The sequence below is a fragment of the Eschscholzia californica genome, unplaced genomic scaffold, assembly GCF_041429995.1.
Source record: "Eschscholzia californica isolate CP2 unplaced genomic scaffold, dmEscCali1.0.p SCAF_1, whole genome shotgun sequence".
Classification (NCBI taxonomy): Eukaryota; Viridiplantae; Streptophyta; class Magnoliopsida; order Ranunculales; family Papaveraceae; genus Eschscholzia; species Eschscholzia californica.
The window spans coordinates 73,329,640-73,353,783 of NW_028238198.1; the positions used below are offsets into that span (position 1 = coordinate 73,329,640).

General features: G+C 37.7%; 4 protein-coding genes across 5 annotated transcripts; 2 read left to right on the forward strand and 2 right to left on the reverse strand.

Annotated features, from left to right (window-relative positions):
* Window positions 1-6,992: 6,992 nt before the first annotated feature.
* LOC147568989 (transcription termination factor MTERF15, mitochondrial-like) lies at window positions 6,993-7,457 on the reverse strand. The gene has a single exon (XM_086661565.1). The coding sequence runs from the start codon at window positions 7,455-7,457 to the stop codon at window positions 6,993-6,995; it is 465 nt and encodes a 154-aa protein (XP_086517691.1).
* Window positions 7,458-14,658: 7,201 nt separating this feature from the next.
* On the forward strand, window positions 14,659-19,543 carry LOC147568990 (heat stress transcription factor A-5-like). Of its 2 annotated transcripts, XR_015231156.1 has the most exons (3): window positions 14,659-15,225; window positions 15,414-16,693; window positions 16,830-19,543. XR_015231156.1 is itself a non-coding variant. In XM_086655442.1 (2 exons), exons 1-2 carry the CDS (start codon window positions 14,989-14,991, stop codon window positions 16,635-16,637), a joined length of 1,461 nt encoding a protein of 486 aa, XP_086511568.1. In that variant the 5' UTR covers window positions 14,905-14,988; the 3' UTR covers window positions 16,638-16,708. The 2 variants fall into 2 exon arrangements, 1 of the variants encoding a protein (XP_086511568.1); XM_086655442.1 differs by lacking the exon at window positions 16,830-19,543 and having other exon boundaries at window positions 14,905-15,225; window positions 15,414-16,708.
* Window positions 17,041-18,956, reverse strand: LOC147568991 (adenosylhomocysteinase-like). The gene is made up of 2 exons (XM_086655441.1): window positions 18,087-18,956; window positions 17,041-17,975 (listed from the first exon to the last, which is right to left on the reverse strand). The coding sequence occupies exons 1-2, from the start codon at window positions 18,801-18,803 to the stop codon at window positions 17,229-17,231; spliced, it is 1,464 nt and encodes a 487-aa protein (XP_086511567.1). The 5' UTR covers window positions 18,804-18,956; the 3' UTR covers window positions 17,041-17,228.
* Window positions 19,544-20,603: 1,060 nt separating the features above from the next.
* LOC147568992 (serine hydroxymethyltransferase 4) lies at window positions 20,604-23,962 on the forward strand. Its single transcript, XM_086655443.1, has 4 exons — window positions 20,604-21,681; window positions 22,694-23,084; window positions 23,177-23,278; window positions 23,496-23,962. The coding sequence occupies exons 1-4, from the start codon at window positions 21,004-21,006 to the stop codon at window positions 23,738-23,740; spliced, it is 1,416 nt and encodes a 471-aa protein (XP_086511569.1). The 5' UTR covers window positions 20,604-21,003; the 3' UTR covers window positions 23,741-23,962.
* Window positions 23,963-24,144: the final 182 nt, after the last annotated feature.

Genomic DNA, 24,144 nt, shown 5'->3' on the forward strand with positions numbered 1-24,144 from the left:
GATCTGGTTTCTACAACCAGATCCCGGTCTGGTTTGAAACCAGATCGGAATCTGGTTTCAACTAACCAGATTCCGATCTGGTTTCAAACCAGACCGAGATCTGGTTGTAGAAACCAGATCTCGGTCTGGTTTGAAACCAGACCGAATCTGGTTTCAAACCAGACCTTGAAGGTCTGGTTTCCAACCAGACCTTCAAGGTCTGGTTCTCCGGCGAAGGGGCTCCGCCCCTTCGCCGGAGTTATAGGGAGAGAGAGAGAGGGGTTAGAGAGAGAGAAATAGAAGGGTTAGAGAAAGAGAGAGGTAAAGAAAGAAGAAGAAAGAAAGAAGAAGAAAGAAAGAAGGAGATGAAGAAGAGAGAGAAAGAAGGAGATGAAGAAGAGAGAGAAATAAAAAAAAAAAAAAAAAATTTATTTTGGTAAAGGTGGCCGGCCGGAATTTTTTATTCCGGCCGGCAACCTTTCGCCGGAGAAGAAGGGTGAGGTGGACAGAGTGATGTGTCAATTGTTAGATGAGGTGGACAAAGAAAAAGAAAAAAAATAAATTACAGAAATGCCATGGGGGTATAATTGGGAGGTTAAAAAAATTTGGGGCCGTTTAAGAATTTTTTGGGGCCAAAACGAACTGCCGGACACTTATGGGGGCTAAAACGGCCAGTTGGTCACAAATCGGGGGCCAAAACGGAATTAACCCAATCTTAATTAGAACTCGACAAATAGGATAAATAAAGATTGTTTTGAGTTTTACATTGGAGATGCTATTACGGCAGGGAATGAAACAATAAATTGGCAGAATCAGGTTAGCCCTTGCATTTTAGGTGCACTTGAGTCATACAAATGAGTGTGTATGAGAAAGCCAAGCCTAGGGCTACTATGAACTTAAATGAGATGCATTGGAAAGTGTGTGTTTGATATATCCTCTTTTCATGGAAATATAAGAATTTCAATGGAAATAGATATTTTCACCGTTTGATGCAAAGTGTAGTTCCATGGCTTTAATTCCTTAAGGAGTCTATTTCCACGAAATAATCCACTTTTAATTCTTTGTTCTCCTTAGAAATTAGTTTCCGGGGAAAATCAAAATTTAAATATTTTAATATATTCGGGTACTTGAAGCCTAATATTTATCTCCATATATGTTCAAAATGACATTTTTATCCTTCTTTAGCAAAATAAACTTTTACTTATACATTGGGCAAATGACATTTTTGTCCTTCTTACCAAATGACATGTCTACCAATTTGTCAAAATGACGTTTTGACTTTATATAGCCAAAATTACATTTTTACCCTTTTATAATATCAGATTGGCATTTTACTAATGACATTTTTACTCTCATATAATACCAAAATGACATTTTTACCCTTATGTAGACTGAATGACATTCTTACTTTTATCTTGTAAAAAATGGTATGTCTACACTTTTATATTAAAATGACAATTTTTTTATATTAGTAAACTCTCTTTTTTATCCATACGTTGTCAAATTTACATTTTATCTTCTTTTATTAACAGTTTCGCATTCTTACTCTTAAGTTAGCAAAGTGACACAAAGTTAAATAATTTTATAACATAGGGACGAAAATATAATTTGACAATATAAGGGTAAAAACGTAATTTGGACAACATAAAGATGAAGATGTAATTTTGGAAGCATAAGGGTAAAAATGTAATTTTGACTACACAAAGAGTAAATAAAAATTCTTTATTGAATATTATATTCGTAGAAGCCAGTTGTGATCCAAATAACAGAGTTCATAATTCCACGGAACAATAAATGACTACCAAACGAAATAATTCTTATTTTCACGGAGTAAATTCCGTGGAAGACTTTCCATGGAATTATTTTCCTGATATCAAACACAACCTAAAGGGTTTCATGGAGTTCATTCCACTGAAACTCCATGAAATCCTTGGGATTACAGAGAGAGAGATATGAGAATTTCGAAAAAGAAAAAAATAGAAATTTGAGGGTTAGATAACTAATCGGAATATAATCTTTGACACGAATGTAGTGGTCAACACACAAAAAAAAATCTGTCGAACTAGACGGAGGTAACTTAGAGGAGGCGCCTAATAAAAAGTCTAATTTCTCATATTCACCACCCCATCCCCGCAATCTCTATCTCCTCTACATATCGCCATCATCACCCCTTAACACCATGGCCATGACATTCGCCCTCCTCAAGTGTTACCTAGAAAAGAAAAATGTATTTCGTTTGAATATCATTCAATCAAAGAATGGAAAATTTTTTCTAACTGAATTGTTGTTCCCTTTGATAACATAGGGTTTCTTTTTCTGATTGATCGGGACCTACTCAAATTGAAGGGACGATAGGTCAGGGACGGATCTAGGATTTTCACTTAGAAGGTGCGGATTTATATACCTAAATAATTTTTTTTTCCAAACACAGTAATTAACAAAATACTTATATTCACTAATTATATTAATACATCAACGATTACAAACGCAATTGACCTCTATGAAAGTTCATATTTTGAAATGTTCTCATAATCGACTCATTGTCAATTTCACTAAAAACTTCTTTTTCAATAAAGACTATTAAACTATCATTCAGCCACAGATCACTCATCTTGTTTCTTAAGCGTGTTTTAACTAGCTTCATAGCTGAAAAACTCTTTTAATGGAGGCAGTTGCAACCGACAAAGTTAGTGCTAAAGTGATAAGCAAATAAACTAAGTGATAAGCAAATAAACTAAATGATATGCTTCATAGCTTTATCTCTCTTTCAAGCGAAGTTTATAGGATTTAGGATAGATATTGAATTGAGTTTTAAAGGGTTTACAGTAGATGAGTTAATGTTTGTAGGAGTTTAATGGTAGATGAGTTGAAATTTGTAGAGATTTAGGGTAGATGAATTGAATTCTATAAGGTTTATGGTAGATGAATTGAAGTATGTGTTTCAAACAGAGACTCGAACTCATGACCTTACGCTCATGTCAAATAGCAACCCGTGCCTTAACCAAAAGACATTCTTCATGTTGTATACATCATTGGATACATAATTATACGTACCTTTATATTTATATATATATATATATATATATATATATATATATATATATGTTTTTTTTTTCGGGAGGATGGACCCCGTCACACCCCTCATGGATCTGCCCCTTATAGAGGTGGAGTAGACAATGTTAAGTCAGAGAAGCGAACTTAGAGATAGAAAGGGGTAAATACGTGAAGTGACAAAAGCCTATACCCATAATTAGTTCCTGGATTATGCCTATTTACACATTTAGCTCGCATTATAATATACATCTTTACGCGTTTAACTAAAAAATGTGTGTTTTTAAACATTAAACTCGGAAAATGTCATCTTTGTACATTTAGTCATCTCTCTCTTCTCAACCCCAAACCTTTGTCTCCTTTGTCATCTTCTCCAATACAATGGAAGAACCTTTCGATCGAAGAAGGCTCCCTTAGTCGAAGGGAGAAAACACTCAAAGAATTCCCAGATTTTCTATTTATGGAAGTGAAGGAAAAATAATGGTGTTTTTAGTAGTGATGATGGTATCTGGTGGTGACGATGGCATTCTGGTGTTGATGAATGATGAAGGAAGAAGATGTAGTAGACGGTGAAGATGGTGGTTGGTGGCGATGAAGATGCCGAGTAGGGCAATTTGTGGGGAAGTGGGGGTGGTTGTGTATTATTTTTTCTCTAAATTGACCGCAATAGTATCTACAATGGTATTGATACATCCAGGGCCGGCCCTGAGCCCAAAGCGAACAAAGCGTCGCTTTGGGCCCCAAAATCTGAGGGCCACATTTAGGAGGAGTTTAACTGGAGGTGCTTTTATATTTTCACTAGGTCACAACCTGTTAAAGAGAAAAAGGGCCACAATAATCGTGAGTTCGGCATATTTGGGCCCAAAACAAGGTGAGTTGAACTTACACGGGGCCCACAACAAAGTAAACAAAGTCATTAATACCATGTCGGTCTCTCATCCTCTCCTATGTTTCTTCTTTTGACTTTTTATCCTTGATTTGTTCTGTATATATAGTATCCTTAGTTTTATTATTGTTCTCGCTATCATCCTGAGTAACATATCACTATTGATACTATTGTAAACATAAAATTTTATGTTACAATTTTAATACTAACAAATTCAAAGTAGTTATATACTATTAAATTAATATGACAGGGCTATTGATACAAATACAATAGTTTCATTAAGAGCACAATTTTTTTTTTTGCAATTTGACACCATTGATTCATTGGGTTAAAAGACAGCCCATCTTAAAGATTATTTATTTATTGATAGTATCTTTTGTATCTGTGGTGTTCATCTAATTCACTACCATCATTATCTCTCTCTCACGCTTACGTTCATCAAGTTTTTTCTTTCTTAATTGCTCAACTTTTGTGTTCGACTACCTCCCTCTCTCCCTCACACACACACAGGGGCGGACAGAAAATAGTGTTAGAGAGGGTAAAGGTGAAGTCTAATAGATAGGATCATACATAAAAAATTTGTGGGAGTCAAGTGCCTTTACCATTAATTCTTTATTAACCCAATTCTAGAGAGGATCGTTGCCCTCTCCAACCACCCCCTAGTTCCGCCCCTGCACACACATCTAGTTGCTAGAAAAATCAGAGACCGAGATAAACAGATAGAGAGACGTTATATTCAATTTATCAGTGATGGTCGGTGATCATGTTGATGGTAGTGAAGAAGATAAAGACGAAGATAAGAAGGGACGCTTCTAACAAAAATAATTATTTTACAAGATAAGATGAAGATGAATATAAAATGAGTGGGTCTTCTTTAAAATTTTGAAATATTTCAAACAGAGAACACATAATATATTGTCAGAAATTATTTTAGAAGACATCATATGTGAAATTAAGGGCCACATTCAAAAATTTCGCTTCGGGCCACAAAAATGTCAGGACCGGGCCTGGATACATCAAGAAGATATGATAAGTATGACAAGCGTCGATGAAAACCTTAAAGAAATGGGCTTAAAATCCAACTAAATTAATAGTCTAAAGTTCAACTAAACTAATGACCTAAAGCCCATCTAATTACACTATTTATACCTTTAATAAATCAAGTTCAATAAATCATGAATTTCACTTTCACTGGAAATCGAACTTTGGACCTCGTGATGGAGGGGGTAAAACGATTTTTTTTATGTTAAATCTCGTAACTATATTACCTCCTACTAAAAAGTTGACCAACTCACCACCTTTTTGTACGACATCTTCTCTCCCAAGCCCATTACTAATTGGAATCAAATCTTGGTGAACACAGCTTATTTTCGAGATTTATTGCATAAAATTCAGAAAAATTATGTAAAACCAAAAATATAGACTTTAAATTGTTAGTCACGGGTGCCAATCATCCCCGTGCTCCTAAGAAATTTTACTGACTCCATATTGTGGGAAAATAGATCAGTTTATTCCTTAGAGAGTCCAACGGGACATAGAAGAAGTATGTGGTTGTGCTAGACATCTGCGTGTGGTATTCCCGCATACAGTAGCGACCCACAACATAGCAGCTTCGGCTTAGCTCCACATCGCGCTACTGTTGCGAGTTCAATCCCTAATGTTAACGATCTTCTTTTTTAAGGCCAAAACTATTTACAGAGCTACTTTGGCTATTTACAAAATCCAAAAGTTGGAATCTTTTCACTTTCTCTGTAAATAAGGTTTTGCTATTTACAAAGCACATAGAGACTAAAACCAATTTTGATAAAGATTAAACTGAAAAAAAACATATATATTGATTATAAAGTAGAAGATATTTTATCTTTTTCATTCTTAAACCCCACCACCAACACCTTCCACCACCCCAACAATCACCACCACCCCAACAATCACCACCATGACTATGAACAATCAACTCACAATCACCTACTAGAAACATTAGCAATGGAAGAAACTAACAATGAAGAATGTACATTTATGGGGGAGGTTGGTGGTCAAGAAGCTTCATTAATGGAAGAGCTGATATTAAAGAACTCAACTACAACTCTTCATTGCACTCACATAAAAACTTAGATTTCTAGGTCAACATTTTTTCCTCACTTTTATGAACAACACAAATTTTCGGTCAAATAATGCTTAAAACAATGAAAATTTATGGAGACGTTTTTTATTGAATAATTTCGGTGAAAAACAACAAAAACTATAAGCAAAATATGCAACAAAAAAAAGATGGATTTGCGGCAAGAAAGACGTTTTTTATCAAACAATTTTCGGTGAAAAACAACAAAAACTATAAGTAAAATATGGCAACAAAAAAAAGATGGATTTTCGGCAGGAACCACCGAAATTTTTCGGCAACAACCGACAAATAATATGGCAACAAAATCTCATCTTCTTCTTGACAAGAATTCTTTGAAAACTTCCTAAAGAACTAAAGGGAAATCTACTTCCATGAGTATATATAATTCAAGATAAATCTACAATAAGATTTCTTTGAAAACTACCTAAAGAAGCCATGAAACCCTAATACATCAAGATAAAAGTTGAAAGAATGACTTTAAGAATTTTTGGAGGGAGGAGATCAAGGGTTTTAGATGGAGAGAATGACTTATCTGTAAAATAAAGGTCTAATTCTAAATACCTAATAAGTTGGGATAAAATCAAACTATTTGTAAATAGCAAAAGTGTATCTACAAATAGCCAACTCTCTAAATAGATCTTAGTAGCTCTGTAAATAGCACCGGCCGAGAAAAAATTACTTGTTAACATGAAAGAGGTTCAACAATCAAATAATAAACTATAACACTAACACTTCTCTTCAAGTCCCACAGTCATCTGAGTATCATTGAGATTTGATAAAAAAATTCTTAAGATAAGAGAGCTTCAACAATCAATCATGAAGTATATGGGTATTTTTCGACTGCCTCTATAATGGGTTCTCTTTGTATGGAGCAAACTTGAAATGATTAGAGTATAATAATCCCGATAAAAGCAAGAACCTGATTGTGAAAAGTTATAAATCAATTAGAACAAACTACTACTTGTGATCAGATTCCGACTGACCCTGGTATATCTTTAACAATTCAGGAATTTGTTTCTCATATCTAACCACATATTTATCTACGAACGACTTCTCTGTTCTCGTAATTACAGTATAGATGCTAATATTTTTATCAATCAAACCTTTAGAGATTAGAATTCTAATAACTCTATACCTAGGGAGATTAGTCTTCTCCAAGCTATATGCAAAACCACCTGGGGATTGAGCCACAACAACTGGATCATAACCCATTTGATTCAATAAGAAATCCATTATCGCAGTTATCTTCTTCTCAGATGTTGTCATACAAAGTGGTTGTTTCACAATAGCTGTCTTAATGTCATATTCGGACCAACCCCATCTTCTATAAGCATTCAATTTTGCTTCCCAAGTAGATTTACTCATTGAAGCTAATGTACGAATAACTATAACAAATGTAAACTTTAAAGGATCAAAACCCATTTCTTTAATCTTTTCTACATTTTCTTTGAATCTAACAAGATTAATTGTTACTGCTCTTGGATAGGTTAGAAGTAACGTTGCGATATTCGATTCTCATCTTCCTCCCTAGGGTTTGAAGGTGTACCAGAATCGAATATCGCAACTTTAAAGGATCAAAAACCTAAACTCTTCTCTTGTCGGCACAATCTCTTTGTAAAACTCAATCGACAACACCTCTTTCAACTTCCGATGAAAATCGAAGGTGGGAGAGAAAAAAAATAAGAAGATGAATGATGTTAACTATTCATGTAACGTGATGTTAAATCTAACATTTATTTAACGGTCAATGTTAGTCTACGACCCCTTCGCAAAATAATAAATAGTCCTGTCCTTTCTGTCTCTCTCCTAACACAACCTCCCTCTAACAAAGAAACCCTAGAACTACAAACCATTCTCCCGACCTTCAACAAATCAAATCAGTCAACTTCCTCAAATTAAGGTTTTTGCCGGTGAAGGGATCTCCCTTCACCGGATAAGATTCTTTTTCTTTTCATGTTTTTAGTTTCCTCTTGTCTTTTTAGATCTAACCTTAAGTTTTTATGGAGTAACAAAGAGTTCAAGATAATATGGAAAAAAAAGTTGCTAACCCCAAAGGTACTTTCTCTCCTTCTTACTCGTTCTCCCTGTCATGATGAACATGACTGGTATTTGAAGAAGATGATGAAGACAGAAGAGGTCGAATCGATTGAAAATCGTAGATGGGTAATATATTATGTTTAAGATCCTTCTACCCAATTTTAACTGTTGTGTTTTTCTTCTCAAGAATGAAAGTTTGAAGATCTAAAGGTCTGAAGATTTAATTAAAGGGTTGAGAGTTTGGAAGGTTTGCATATTGAAAGCTTTCAAGGGTGTTGTGTTTTCTGTGGTGGAGGCGGTTCTCCGGTGAAGGCGACGGCTTCCAACTATGAAAGCAGTTTTCCAGCGACGGTTTTCCGGCGACAATGGTGGTTTTCCGGTGACATTGGTGGATTTCCGGCGAAAGCGACGGGGTTGTAAATTTAGTTTTTCTTTTGTTTTTGTGATGTTTTGTTGACCTTTAGGGTCCTTTCATCTTTGATCTTTGGGATCTTCTCATCTTTCTCCTTTCTTTTTCGTCAGTGTCTAGTCCAATTTCTCTCAATACATGAGGCACTTTACATTCGAAGTTCTGCGAAATTACTTATGAATGTAACTCTCAAGTATCTGGCCGAGAGGGATAACAATTCACCCCTGTAATTTGTGATTGTATCACTTATGATTGAAATATGATTTCGAGGGTTTCAAAAAAAAAAAAAAAAAAATAGTCCTGTCCTTTCGCAAAACCCAGTACTTATCTACGCCCCTTTCGCAAAATAATCATTTAAAAAAAAAAAAATTCTATTAGCGAAAGTTATGTCCCATTGTCTTTTGTCCACCACCATTTGGTACAGCGGTTGCTAGGGGTGGGAAAAAACCCCGCAAGCCCGAATCCGCCCGAGGCCGGCTAAGTCCGTGGACGCCCGATGTCTAAGACGAACACTACCCGGGTTGCTAGGGGTGGGAAAAAACCCCGCAAGCCCGAATCCGCCCGAGGCCGGCTAAGTCCGTGGACGCCCGATGTCTAAGACGAACACTACCCGACCGACCGACAAAAATTGGCGGATGGACACGGACACAACAGCTTATCCGACATACCGTTTGAGTCCGACCGTTTAAGTGTTCATCCGACCACCCGCTCGTGCAATCAATACTTATATCTATATACCCTTTGTATATATACATGTTTAAGTGTCCTTCTGCCATCAGTGTGGGATCATAAACTATTGAGAAGTAGGAATCATGTGGGAGGTTGAGGTGTTGAGCACTCAAGCAAAGGGAAATGGGAGTTGAGGTGTTTAGTCCCATACTGATGAGCCAAACATTAGATGGAGGTTTGAGAAGTTGATAAATAGCCAAACCTCAAGCAAAGGGAATTGGGATCAATTAGTTTAGTCCACACTGACGAGGCAAACGTTAATTGGAGGTTTGTGAAGTTGATAAATAAGCCAAACCAAGTAAAGGGAATGGGGATCAATTTGTTTAGTCCCACACTGATGAGCCAAACATTAGATGGAGTTTTGGAAAGTTTATAAATAAACCAAACCTCATGTCTAAGACTCTAACACATAAGAGTGGGTCGAGTGTAAAGGACGTGTCTATATGGGCACTTTTAGTTGGTTGGGCTTTGGGTTGTGGCAATATTTTGCCCGGCGCCCGATTGTCCGGAACCCGTCGTGCCCGACCTTTTGGCGGGCTCGGACGAGCAATGGACACATGAAATTTGTTAAGTGACCGTCCGAGTCCGCCCGATTGTGGTGACGGTTAGAAGGTTTGGGTGTCCGTTCCACCCGAACCGGGAGGGAAGGTTTGGGTGTCCGTTCCACCCGGACCGGGAGGGTGGTTGTCCGCGGACTGTCCGTCCGGTCCGATTCCCATCCTTAGCGATTGCACACACCCTCTAAAGCCCATGGAGTTGTGAGATCGAGTCTCAGTGAAAGTAGTTTGTAATCAAGATTTATCTCATATAATTTAGGCAAGATATAAAGTAAATAACATAATAAATTTGTCAGGTTTTAGGTATCTTTTATGTTGTCGGGCTTTAGGCCTCTTTCATGTTATCGGGCTTTAGACCTCTTTCATGTTTGAATTAGGTGGTTATCGTGCTCATCACGTCTTCATGATGTATCAATGCCTTGTAACGACTAACGTAGATCATAGTCGATTTCTCAAATAAAAAGAAAAGAAAAAGAAAATAAACTTTACATATATGAAATTCACTCAAAGCACACTTCGCTAGGTTATTATAGAGGCCGCCAAGTAGTGGGGGGTTGAATTTGAATTACAGGGGCAAAAGTTAAGTGAAATTTGGCAGGTCTGAGGATGACACGTAAAGCCTCTATGTTGTGTCTTAATCTCCAAGGGGGTTCTTCGTCACAGTCGGGTAGGAGCGAGATTAGGGTTTTGGAATCAGTTTTCAACACATTAAGAGTATAATGTTTAGTCTTTCCCCACGTTTTAACCCTAACTGTATTGCTTTCATCTCATTGTGGAGAGTCGAGACTGGGGAAAATGTTGAATAGAGTTGAACAACTATGTCACCATTCCAATCTTTTGCCTACGTCGTCACTGCTGTACTAGTCGACCATAAAGCTCCATCCACTTTTATTTTTATCATTTCATACTCTGGACGATACCAAGCTTCGATCTGTAAAAAAGATTCAAAGTTACCTACTTGCGCGAAATCTGGTTGCCTTTGGAATTTTAGTTTTAATTTCCACTATAGTCGGTGGAGATCATGTCGTTCGTCTCGAAAGTGAACACCGTTCCTGCAATTCCACAACATCCAATGAACATGAGTATATTTATACCATAAAATTAAATACTATCCTTGTCTTCGTAGATTTTGTAGATTTGATACTGAATCTGAGTTTAGATTTATCGGTGAAACTCCCAAGAAATGAGTCCAAATAGGAAATTAGACCCATTATAATAAAAAATGAGAAATAATTGAAATCAAACCCAAATACGGATCTCTATGATGTTTGTCCCATCTCGAGGCAGTCTATTTTTATGTTAACACCCTTTCTACCTTTATATATATACTTACCTATTAATCCATTTTTCATCATATATTTCCTTTCATTTTCTCTCTAACAGAAAAATTCTATCTTCTCTCTCAGAATAAAAAAACTCTTTATTCTCTCTCTAACCTTGTTGACTGTACATTGCATCCCGTCGGAAGACCTCTCAGGAGCTGCTTCTCTTTCAAGGTACGCCCTCATCTTCTCTCTTCTATTTCTTTCAAAATATGTTCTATCTTTTATCTTCCATCATAATCTTATATTATTCTTCAATGGATTTATTTCATTCTATCTATTTTAGATGAAGCTTTTTATGGAGTTTCAAATAAGCTTCAAATCTAGTTTTAGGGTTGTGAGGGTACGAAATCGCGGATCAAGATCGTCAAGAGGACTGGGTCGTTGACCGGAAATCGAACCTTCACCTGTTTAATATTTTTTGGGTCACCGTCGACATCTTTGGGATTATACATGTGACAAGAGACAAAACACATGTGACCGTAAGATCCCTGGGACACTGGGATGGTGCCCGCCTAAGAAGGCTTCGAAGGTCAAGTTTGTAAGCTTGCAAGAGAAGTAATGAATGCGTAAATGTTATCCCTGGAATGTTACCGTTGAGGAGAATGGTCGGAGTTTAGGCACGACTCGTAGAGTGACTGGAGCTCGATGTCTACGGATGGACTGACTTGTTTGGAGAGAGATTATGACAGCCTATGAGGTCTGTCTTATGGATGAGATAACCCTGGAGAGGTTTGCCTTGTCCAGAGATATGTACTGTAAATAAATGAGAATCTTTAGAGTCTGACCTTATATGTGGGTAATCACGTGTGATGTGGAGAGGTTCAAGGGTCTGACCTTGTTTAAACAATCACGTGGGAGATGTGTCAAAGGCCTGACCTTTAGGAGAGATAAAATAAGCAAATCTTTGTTGATAAAGTGGTCGAACCCTTGATAAAGTAGGCGAACCCTTGATAAAGTGGTCGAACCCTTGATAAAGTAGGCAAACCATTGATCACACGTGGTTGTCAGGAGAGAGAAAGTAGGTGCTTGCTTCCTCAAGGTCTTGTACTAGGTAATAAGTCTGGTACCTTGGTGAATTAGGTCTTGCTTCCTCTGTAAATAATACTTGACAAAGTCCCGCACCTTCAGTGGACTGTACTTGATAAGGTCTTGTATCCGAATGTAAGACCGGTACTTAGATCAGAGGAAGAAAGCAGGACTATGTGATAAAGCGAGAGTTCGACCAAAGAACAAGATTCTATGAGAGAGAAAGTGGTTCAGAGGTTTAGATAGCAGATGATGTTTAAGCCTGTACTCGATATATTTGCCAATTACCAGATGATCAGGTGTTTTAGGCGGAAATTGGATGATGCTCTGTATGAGAGAGAACGTAGTGGGGTTATTCGCTGATTGCCAGATGGTTTGTATCATCTTCTTCTCGCTCATTTTATAGTGTCTCGGTCGACTGTCACCTGGCGGTGGGTTGTCTCTTTAAAGCGGTAACGCATAGAGTTGTCAACATAAATACGAAGATCGTAACTCCCCTAACGGGTATATCCGGGATATTGTCACATTGAACGACAGTACCGTTTTTCTAACGGATATACGGAGGGAGGTCTACTGGTGAGGACAAACCTCTTTACCCAGGGCTAGAAGTGCTTGCGTAGTGTGGTGTTGCTCCGGGTGCCCGAAGATGAATGGGTTGGATCCGTTAGCCATTAAATCATGGGCTTGGTCACTGTGTAAGCCCATTAATCGTGGACTTCTAGGGGCACTCCTGGTGACGTATTTTGGCCCATACAATTTGTCCCCCACTCTCTAAGTTGACGGAGTGCAGAAACTTAGAGAGTAGTTTGAAGTCGTATATGCTGACTTGTAGTTCGACTTTGTTGCATTTGTAGCCGAGTTCGTGTCCCGTGGGGACTTGTCCGCGAGAAGTGTCACGTTTAGTGAATGTTATAAAGGTCGAGCCCGGCCGGGTTTGGGCTCGGGACCGGCCAGTTCCGTACAGGCCTGACCCGTACGGAAAACGGGCCAGGGCAACTCGGGTTGTATTCTGGGCCCTAGCTGGGCCGATGGTTTGGGCTCGACGGGCCAGGCCCGACCCGTTAAAAGCTTGTCAAAGCCCGTTTTTTTTCCTTCCTTATTTTTTAAAATTTCATAGATAAATTGAAAAAATAATTTCAAACAGATCTGCCCAACAAAATCATTCATAAACGATCCATTTCCATAAAATCTTTTCGAAAAATCTTCCTTAATTTGTTAACTTATTTGTGTAAATTATTTCCAAAACGTAATTTCTAAAATCACTTCCAATCCTTTTAAAAATCTTTCTTAAACTTATTAACCTATTTATGTAAAGGGTTATTTCCCTAATGGCCCCCTACTTTGTGACCAGCTTCCCGCGTGGCCCCCTACTTTACGAAAAATACCCATATGGCCCCCTTCCGTTATAACACCGTTACTCTCTCTCTTCACAATCTTTTCTCTTTCCTCCACATGTTTTCTCTCTCTGCCACCTCGTTAAAACAAGCCACATCATCGTCTTCTCCGACGGGTCGCCGGCCGGCCAAATTCCGGCCGGCGACCTTCAAATTTTTTTTTTTTTCTCTCTCTTCTCTCTCTCTCTAAAAAAAAAAAAAAAAAATATTTTTTTTTTAGATTCTCTCCTCTCCCTCTCTCTAAACTCCGGCGAAGGGGGTTTCCCTTCGCCGGAGTAGGTCGAAATCGACCTTGAACAGATCTGTTCAAGGTCGAAGTGACCGTGAACAGATCTGTTCAAGGTCGAAGTCGACCTTGAACAGTCTGTTCAAGGTCGTCGTGACCTTGAACAGATCTGTTCAAGGTCGTCGTGACCTTGAACAGTCTGTTCAAGGTCGTCGTGACCTTGAACAGATCTGTTCAAGGTCGCGAAATGACCTTGAACAGATCTGTTCAAGGTCGCGAACTGACCTTGAACAGATCTGTTCAAGGTCAGTTCGACCTTGAACAGACTGTTCAAGGTCAGTTCGACCTTGAACAGACTGTTCAAGGTCACTTCGACCTTGAACAGATCTGTTCAAGGTCACTTCGACCTTGAACAGATCTGTTCAAGGTCGATTTCGACCTACTCCGGCGAAGGGAAACCCCCTTCGCCGGAGTTTAGAGAGAGGGAGAGGAGAGAATCTAAAAAAAAAAAAATTTTTTTTTTTTTAGAGAGAGAGAGAAGAGAGAGAAAAAAAAAAAGTTTGAAGGTCGCCGGCCGGAATTTGGCCGGCCGGCGACCCGTCGGAGAAGACGATGATGTGGCTTGTTTTAACGAGGTGGCAGAGAGAGAAAACATGTGGAGGAGAGAGAAAAGATTGTGAAGAGAGAGAGTAACGGTGTTATAACGGAAGGGGGCCATATGGGTATTTTTCGTAAAGTAGGGGGCCACGCGGGAAGCTGGTCACAAAGTAGGGGGCCATTAGGGAAATAACCCTTATGTAAATCATCTTACTTATTGTCAAACAATAATTTCTAAAATCTCTTCCCAAAAGTCTTTTCAAAAAATCTTTCCTAAATTTATTAATTAATTTATTTACGGAGTCACTCTGGATTGCTCTGGAGAAGGTACATCTAAGTGATCCTTTAACTTTATGTCGTTAGTTAATGGGTTGTATTTGATGAACGTTGTAAGATCTTACTATTTATGGTATTTCTATTTACTCCGAAGAAAAATAATAGACGCGTATGGTAATGCCAACTGGACATTCTCTGATTTTGATTGTCTGCGCTTTTGTTCTCTTTTTCCGTCTTTCTAGAATCTTCTTACTTCTTGGAACACCACCATTCTTCTTTCCGAGGGTTTCAGAAAAGTTCCAGCGGCTCCGGCCCCCTATCTGACAGATTCTAGACTACTAGATTGTAGAAAGAGATATTGAGAGGGAGAATCGGAAATGGATAGCGTTGGTGGTCATCAGAGCAGTTCCGGCGGCGTTGACGGAGCAGCTCCGTTTCTTGTGAAAACATACGAAATGATAGATGATTCATCAACAGATGATATTGTTTCTTGGAATCCAAATAATAAAAACAGTTTTGTGGTTTGGAATTCATTAGAATTTGCTCGTCTTCTTTTACCTTCTCACTTCAAACACAATAATTTCTCAAGTTTCATTCGACAGCTCAATATATATGTATGTAACCACCAACTCATTTGTTTTTATTTCAATTCATTTCTTCTTCTTCTTATACATATTGTGATTACTTCAATTAGGGTTTCTAATTCTCAACATTACTGATCTGGTTAATTTAGATTTAAAGCATGAATTTATAGTAATTGGGTATATGACGAAAATAAAACTAATTGACAAGTGTTTAATAGGGATTCCGAAAGATAGATCAGAAGAGGTGGGAGTTTGCTAATGAAGATTTTATCAAAGGCCAAAAGCATCTACTTAAGAACATTCATAGGAAGAAACCTATCCATAACCACTCACAACCCCATGGGTCGTCATTAGGAGATATAGAAAGATCCGCATTCGAAGAAGAAATTGAGAAGCTTACGCAAGAGAAGGTCACTCTTCGGACCAAACTTTTGAAATTCGAACAAGAAAAATTGGAAATGAAACTACAAGTGGAAGAGTTGATGAATAAGATACACGACATGGAACAAGAACAACTTAAGATGACAAACTTGTTAGTGAAGGCAGCCGAGAACCCCACTTTTATGGATCATTTCGTTAAAATGGCTGGATCCCATTTAGATTTATCTGCTTTTCACAAGAAAAGACGATTACTCGCATCTGATTTTGTACAAGAAGTTGCAGACATTAGTTTTGTGGACAGTAGTAGTTCGAAGCTAGATTCCGGACATATGTTTAGCCGAGATTTCTCTAATAGTTTGAGGCTTGAGCTATCACCAGCATTATCTGACTCTAATATGGTTTCCGTCAGTTCACAAAGCTCTAGTGGAGATGGAGGAAGTCCGCAAAATAGAACATCTGAGGGAGATCTAAAGGATTCAAGTACAAGGAGAGAATGTCTTTCTTCTGAACCGGAAATGAAAGAGCCTTTGGGTATGGGTATATCCTTTGCTGTGAGAAAGGATGTCTCAGTCTCAGAACCAGTTAGAGTAAATGATTTCAGTTCCATTGATGAAGGTCATCGCCTTATGTCGTGCCATTTAAACCTAACACTTGCCTCATCCTCTTTGTTGCAAGGCAATATCGATCATTGTCCAGCTAAATTTCCTAGTTTAGGTCAAGAAGTTATATCTTCCAATGAATTGAGGTCTAGTGGTAGTGATGGCAGAGAAGCTGAACTTGGTGTTTCTTCTACCAACAGAAAACTTTCGGATGATTATCCGACTTTATCATCATCACAACAAGCGACCGAAGTTAGTAATATTCATGGGTCTGGAGCTGCTAAGGGTAGGGTAAACGATGTTTTCTGGGAACAGTTTCTAACGGAAAGACCAGGCGCAACGGATGTTGAGAAAGCTAGCTCCAGTATTAGGGCAAACCCGGAAAATGAGCAAGAACAGAGGAATAATGAGCATGGGAATTCAAGGAGAAACAAACAAGACATGGAGCAGCTCACTCTGTGAGAAAGCTATAAAACTCTTCCTTCGCATATGCTCTCCATATGCACCATAAAGTACAAGTAAGATTCCTGATCTTGTGACCCATGCATTCGCCATTAAAATTACTATCTCACCTTAGAATATCAGCTTAAGTTACAACAGAAACCGTTAAAATTGCCTCATGGGGCTGATTAAGTTTTGTTTTGACTCTTGCAGTGTCGTTTCGGGCAGAAATGAAACAGGAGACGGGCGTCAAAGGGTATTATTGGATTTTGTCGAAGAGCTGATCCCATATTAGATGAAGAACCTCGGTGTAAGCCGTAAGGTATAATACGAACTAATTACGTTCAAATTCTTTTGTGGTCATTCTAGTTAGTAATTACTATTTTGGTTTAAATTATGAACGGTTTGATCTATTATACAATTCTTTTTATAATACTTCGGACAAATTTATATATAATCAATATAAAAAATGATACATGAAGGATTTAGAATTTCTTCGTAAAGAGACGACAGTATCCCTACGTAAATTCCTGACTCCGGCACTCCGCCCCGACCAACCAACACACACAAGCACAAAAACTCAAAAGTCCGTAAGTAGACAACTTCCTCTCTCTAGTACCTGTAATTAGCAGGCTTGTATGGTCCATCAACAGGAACACTAATGTAATCAGCCTGATCTTTAGTAAGTTTAGTAAGCTTAGCTCCAAGTTTTCCAAGATGAAGTTCTGCAACTTTTTCATCAAGATGTTTTGGCAAAATATAAACCTTCTTTTCATACTTACCTGAATTTCTCTCATTCCATAACTCAACCTGAGCAATCACTTGATTAGTGAATGAACAAGACATCACAAAACTCGGATGTCCAGTTGCACAACCTAAATTCATTGTTCTTCCTTCAGCCAAAACTATGACTCCACTATTAGTTTCTGGGAATACCCATCTATCTGTTTGTGGTTTAATGGTGATTCTCTTCACACCTGGGTAAGTTTCTAATCCATTGATATCGATTTCATTATCGAAATGACCAATGTTGCAGACAATTGCATTGTTCTTCATCTTTTTCATGTCTGATACCATTATTATACCTTTATTACCTGTTGTTGTTACGAAAATGTCAGCTTCCGATACAACATCTTCTAAGGTTAAGACTGGGATTCCTTCCATTAAAGCTTGAAGAGCACAGATTGGATCGATTTCTGTCACGATTACACGAGCTCCAGCTTGTTTAAGAGATGCAGCACAACCCTTTCCGACATCTCCGAATCCACATACTACTGCAACCTTACCGGCGAGCATGACATCGGTTGCTCTCATCAAACCATCGGGAAGAGAGTGACGACATCCGTAAAGATTATCAAACTATAAAGAACAAAAACAAATCCAAAAGTAGACAACACAAATTAAACCTAAGATCATAAAATCAATATTAAAATCCAAAACCTAATTTTCGGGAGAATTTAGAAAACTAACCTTGCTTTTGGTAACAGAGTCATTAACATTAATGGCAGGGAAGAGCAAAGTTCCATTAGTTTCCATTTGATAAAGTCTATTAACACCAGTAGTCGTTTCTTCAGAAACACCCACTAATCTTTCCTTCATTTTGTGATATTTCATAGGATCAATCATCAACCCATCTTTAATAACACCAAGAACAATTTGAAATTCATAATTATGGGTAGAAGAATTTAGATCTGGTAATTTACCAGTTTTTAAAAATTCTTCTTCAGCTTTAAATCCTTCATGAATTAAAAGAGTAGCATCAGCACCATCATCAACAATCAAATCAGGACCACCAGAATCAGAACCCCAATCAAGAGATCTTTCAATACACCACCAATATTCTTCTAGGGTTTGACCTTTCCATGCAAAAACAGAAGCACTATCACGAGCAATAGCAGCAGCAGCATGATCTTGAGTTGAGAAAATGTTGCAAGAACACCAACGTACTTGAGCACCAAGAGAAGTTAGGGTTTCGATTAAAACAGCTGTTTGGATTGTCATGTGAAGAGATCCAGTAATTTTAGCTCCTTTTAATGGTTTTGATGGACCAAATTCTGTTCTACAAGACATTAAACCAGGCATTTCAACTTCTGCTAGTTCGATTTCAAGACGACCAAAATCAGCTTGAGACATGTCTTTAACTTTGTATTCACGACCTGTTGATGTTTTCTCAACTACCAACGCCATTGTTACAGATGAAAAAAATGGAGAATTTTACAGAATTGAACTCTCTTTCTCTCTCTCAAGATTGGAATTTTGCAGAGAAGAACAAGACTCCTGAATTTTAGTGAAGAAATTTGTTATAGGCACACTTCATTTTTTTATAATTGTGGTAGTGGTGACGGAGGTTAGGACAAATACTGGTGGTTAATGGCGTGTCAGTGACGACCTACGGACGGATGTGCTCATTGATCGGTAAGATGAAAAAACACTAAATGGCGCATCGGTGACCACCTACGGACGGATGTGCTCATCGATCGGTAAGATGTTACAACAGTTTGCCAATACCATTATACCAACGTTTGTACATATTTTTATCGACAGGTTAGTCACTGAAACGAAGTTATGCTTGCAGATGGCTCTGATAGTATACTTGCAGATGACTCTGATAGTATATCGCAGATGGCTCTAACCGTATGTTGGTACTACTGCGACCATTGTTTTAATAGTCGCAAGGGAAAGGGAAGTGTGACTTTTCCTATTAGGTGCAAATTCGGGGAGGCGCAAAATTTCGTAGAGAGGAATCTTGATGCTCGTAGTTGTATGTTAGAGAGATGAGAAAGTGGTGGTGGTAGGCGAGGTCGCTGGCAAATTGTGGTGTAAAATTTCTTTCCTAAGTCAAAGAAAGGTTGATTTTTCCATGTTTGTAGGCAGTTTCCATGTCGATCTTCCTGTTACAACAAAATACAGAAAAACTTACAGTTTCATGTCTTGGACTCAAACTTTCTTAGCAGTTTCGATAGTATTATTGAGTTAGTACTTTGAAACTGGCAAATAGTATGACTAATTAATCGTCTTCGGTTGGTGCATAATAAAAAGTTCATTGTTTCATTCAAGAAACAAGATGAATGAATGACGTGCTGGAAGTGCCAACAACACTTGGTTGGAGTGGTAAGAAGTATAGTCTTTCACCTAGGAGGTCAAGGGTTTGAGGCACACTGAACAATTCAAAAAAAAAAGAATGACATGTTAAAAACTAAAACATAAAGTAACAAAAAAAATACACAATGACATCAATTTTTGTACACTTGCGGTCGTTCTAACATAAGCACGTGTCTTTTTATTAACGTTGACGAAACATAGACTAACACTGGTAATTTATAATTAACGACGACATTTCTTTTTATTAACGTTGGCGAAACATAGACTAACACTGGTAATTAATAGTTAACGAACTCAATAATACTATCGATTAGTCATAAAACTTCATAATTTCTTCAATCCTTACATCTTAACATGACATCTTGAACCTTGAATTGTGAGTTTTTTTTATTTGTGAGAAGACGGACGTGATATTCAATACGAGAGTAATATTAATATATCTAGAGTTGATAATTCTCCCAAGATTAGTACTAATGAAATGCAATTGGTAATGGTTTAAGTCACGTGACCCACGTGGGAGGTCATGAATTGAGGAGCATGGTATTGAGAAGGTGAAACTTGAAAGATGTTGTAGTTATGTTGTTAGTAGATCATAGTCCTTGGAGGTGATGGCCCCAGGCCCCACCTACAACAATAGAGTCACATGTTCTAAAAAAATGAGCCATAATCTTCTCATTTCATGGACAAAGAAGAAGTTGTACAAGCCGTACTGGGTTTAAACGAAAAACTAGGTGGATGCAAAAAAAATTGTGGAAACTGATCGTATCTCGCCTTAATAGGAATGTCTCTCCTATCTCGCCTTAACACGAGTCTCCCCTTACTACCACAAATATATGAAAGGTTTAAATGAAACTTTAAAATAAAATCGTGATCATTTAGATTATAGAAATGTTGTGCACACAAGACTGTAACATAAAAACTTACGTCAAATGTTTATCCTTTCGTATTTCTAAATAATCACTTTAGATCTTGAGACTCTTCAAATCTAGACAGATCTACTGAAAGAACAAAATCAAAATGTTTTTAGTAAGTTGTAAAATATGTTGGTGTTTTTAGAAGTTTAGATTAATAGAGACCATTGACTAAGGGTATACCTAAAAAGAGTAATGTCATCACTATGAGTCATGTCCATGACATTCACAAACACCCTTTAAAATCTCAAATACCTTCCTATTCGCAAATCCCTCAATTCCCCTCCTCCCCTCCTCCCCTCCTCCCCTGGAAGGAAGCCTAAAAAACTATTCCTTTCTTCTCTCTCCCCTTCCCCTGTTTTTGTCAAAAAAAAATGGATCCAGTTAATGTTTGGGGTAATTCAAATCTTCAAACAGTAGATGAAGAGATCTTTGATTTGATTGAGAAAGAAAAGAGAAGACAATGTAGAGGAATTGAATTGATTGCATCTGAAAATTTCACATCATTTGCTGTTATTGAAGCACTTGGAAGTGCTTTAACAAACAAATACTCTGAAGGAATTCCAGGTAACAGATACTATGGAGGTAATGAATTCATTGATGAAATTGAAAATTTATGTCGTTCAAGAGCTCTTGAAGTATTTCATCTTGATTCTGAGAAATGGGGTGTTAATGTTCAACCTTATTCTGGTAGTCCTGCTAATTTTGCTGCATATACAGCATTATTAAACCCTCATGATCGTATTATGGGACTTGATCTTCCTTCTGGTGGACATTTAACTCATGGGTATTACACATCTGGTGGTAAAAAGATTTCTGCAACTTCAATTTACTTTGAGAGTTTGCCTTATAAGGTTAATTCAACTACTGGGTATATTGATTATGATAAGTTGGAAGAGAAAGCTTTGGATTTCAGACCTAAATTGATTATTTGTGGTGGTAGTGCTTACCCAAGAGATTGGGATTATTCTAGATTTAGGGCTGTTGCTGATAAATGTGGTGCTCTTTTGCTTTGTGATATGGCTCATATTAGTGGTCTTGTTGCTGCTCAGGTAAAAAAACAAACAAACAAACAACTTGTTCTTCCATGATTTTAATTTTGTAATTTGGGTATTTGATCTGTTATTTGAAATGGGTTTTGGTTCTTCCTTAATAGGATTCTGTTGATCTATGTGTTTTTTGTGATTTAATAATCATTGTCAGACTATATAGATTTCCGAAGATGAAGATATTGGCATTTGGTTTGCTTAGTTTTCTTGTATCCAACTTTATGGATTTTAATTGAATTTTAAAGCTGCATGTTTCATCTGTTTATATTCTATAACAAGATGTTGGTGCCTGCTTGGTTCATTTTGTATGTGTTTAGCTTCGAATTTGAGTAAATGAAGATCTTCATTTGTTAGTATTGTGATTGTGAACTTGAATAGGAGAAGGTTATTGGATTAATTTGGTATTATAAGCTAGGGTGCTCCGAGCTCCTAATGGATACTTGGTTGGAACTTGATCCATACTAAAAGAACATTTAGTTTCACATGTTGAACGTTGAACGGCGGACTGTCTGATTCTGATTTACACGAGTGATTTTGTCCAAATTCGACGAGGTTATCAAAATCTTGTTTTGGTGCAGATATTATTTTAGCCGAGGGAAGGTGGATTCATGTTATTTGCAGTTTGTTTTCTATTTCACAGTTACTATCATGTCTCATATTCGTCTAATATTTGACTTGAGCCTTTGAGGAGCAAACGTATCATCTCTGAAAGAGTTTCTTTTCGCACCTTGACTAATTAATCAATTCTTAGAGTTAGGTGCTGTTTGTTTTTTTTTTTTTTTTCAGATCTGAAATCTGAATTGAATGTCAATTCAGATTTCAGATGTTTGTTTTTGTTAATTAGTCAATTTAGCACCGTAGCTGAAATGGCCTTAGTTCGGCTGTGATCTTGTCCCAAGGTCGATGTTTAGTATGCCTGTTGTTTATTCTCTCTGTAACTACTTCAGGTTTTCGAATGCAGCCATATGAGGTTCAGACTAATATCAACTCATGTCGTTTTGCTTTGTTTCTGTAGGAAGCTGCCAACCCATTTGAATACTGTGATGTTGTCACAACTACAACCCACAAGAGTTTGAGAGGACCCAGGGCTGGTATGATCTTCTTTAGGAAGGGCCCGAAACCCGCCAAGAAGGGTCAACCTGAGAATGCCGTGTATGATTTCGAAGACAAGATCAACTTCTCTGTCTTTCCTGCTCTCCAGGGTGGTCCACACAACCACCAAATCGGTGCTTTGGCTGTAGCCTTGAAGCAAGCTAAGAGTCCAGGATTCAAAGCCTACGCCAAGCAAGTAAAGGCTAATGCAGTTGCCCTCGGGAACTACCTGATGAGCAAGGACTACAAGCTTGTTACTGGTGGAACTGAGAACCATCTTGTTCTATGGGATCTCCGTCCTCTAGGCTTGACTGGTAAATGGCGAACTGTCTCATTTGACTTTACCCCTTAGTTTTTCATATGCCTCTTTTCATGTGTTTATTCTATTTCTTATATGTGATTGCAGGAAACAAAGTTGAAAAGCTTTGCGATCTGTGCAACATCACAGTTAACAAGAACGCAGTTTTTGGAGACAGTAGTGCTTTGGCTCCTGGAGGTGTTCGAATTGGTAAGAATATTTCAGCATCATTTTCTGTTCGAATTGGTAGAATAAGTTAGCAACATTTATTTGTTCGAATTGGCAAGAACATTGTCCAACAGGATAATTCTGTTGACACAGTAAGAGGGAGAGAAAGAGAAAGAGATAGAAAGCGGAGAATGAATGCAGTAGAGATGGTGTTTATTACTAAGTTATTGCTCTCTTTGTGAAAATTGTTGTGTGACAGGTACCCCGGCCATGACCTCAAGAGGTTTGGTCGAGAAGGACTTTGAGCAGATTGCCGAGTTCCTCCACCAAGCTGTGACTATCACTCTGAAAATTCAGAAGGAACATGGAAAGCTCTTGAAGGACTTCAACAAGGGCTTAGTGAACAACAAAGATATAGAAGATCTGAAAGTAGCAGTCGAGAAGTTCTCATCCTCCTTTGAAATGCCCGGCTTCCTTATGTCTGAAATGAAATACAAGGACTAGATAAAAGAGAAACAAAACGGTTCATCATTCCTTTAGTTCTTTCTTTTGTTCGAAAACTAAAATTTAAGAGTTTATGTTTCTTCTGTATTTTGTGGGTTAAGGAATCATTTAAAAGGGTTTTGTTTGATCCCAGTTCATGTTATTTCTCTTGCTTCTTTGTAATGCACCTTTGTAATGTTTGTGATAAACTCAACTGAGATTTTTATGAAATGAGTTATAAAATATGTAGTGTCAAAGATGTCACATCAACTTCTAATTCAAACTCATAATTAGCACTTTTAACATAAAAAGGCCAATTTGAAATCCATGAGATAGCTAGATGAGTAGGTATTTAACTACCATTATGGATCAATAGGTAGATCCAATAACTAATCAATATCAATGAAATTATTATGATATTAGTG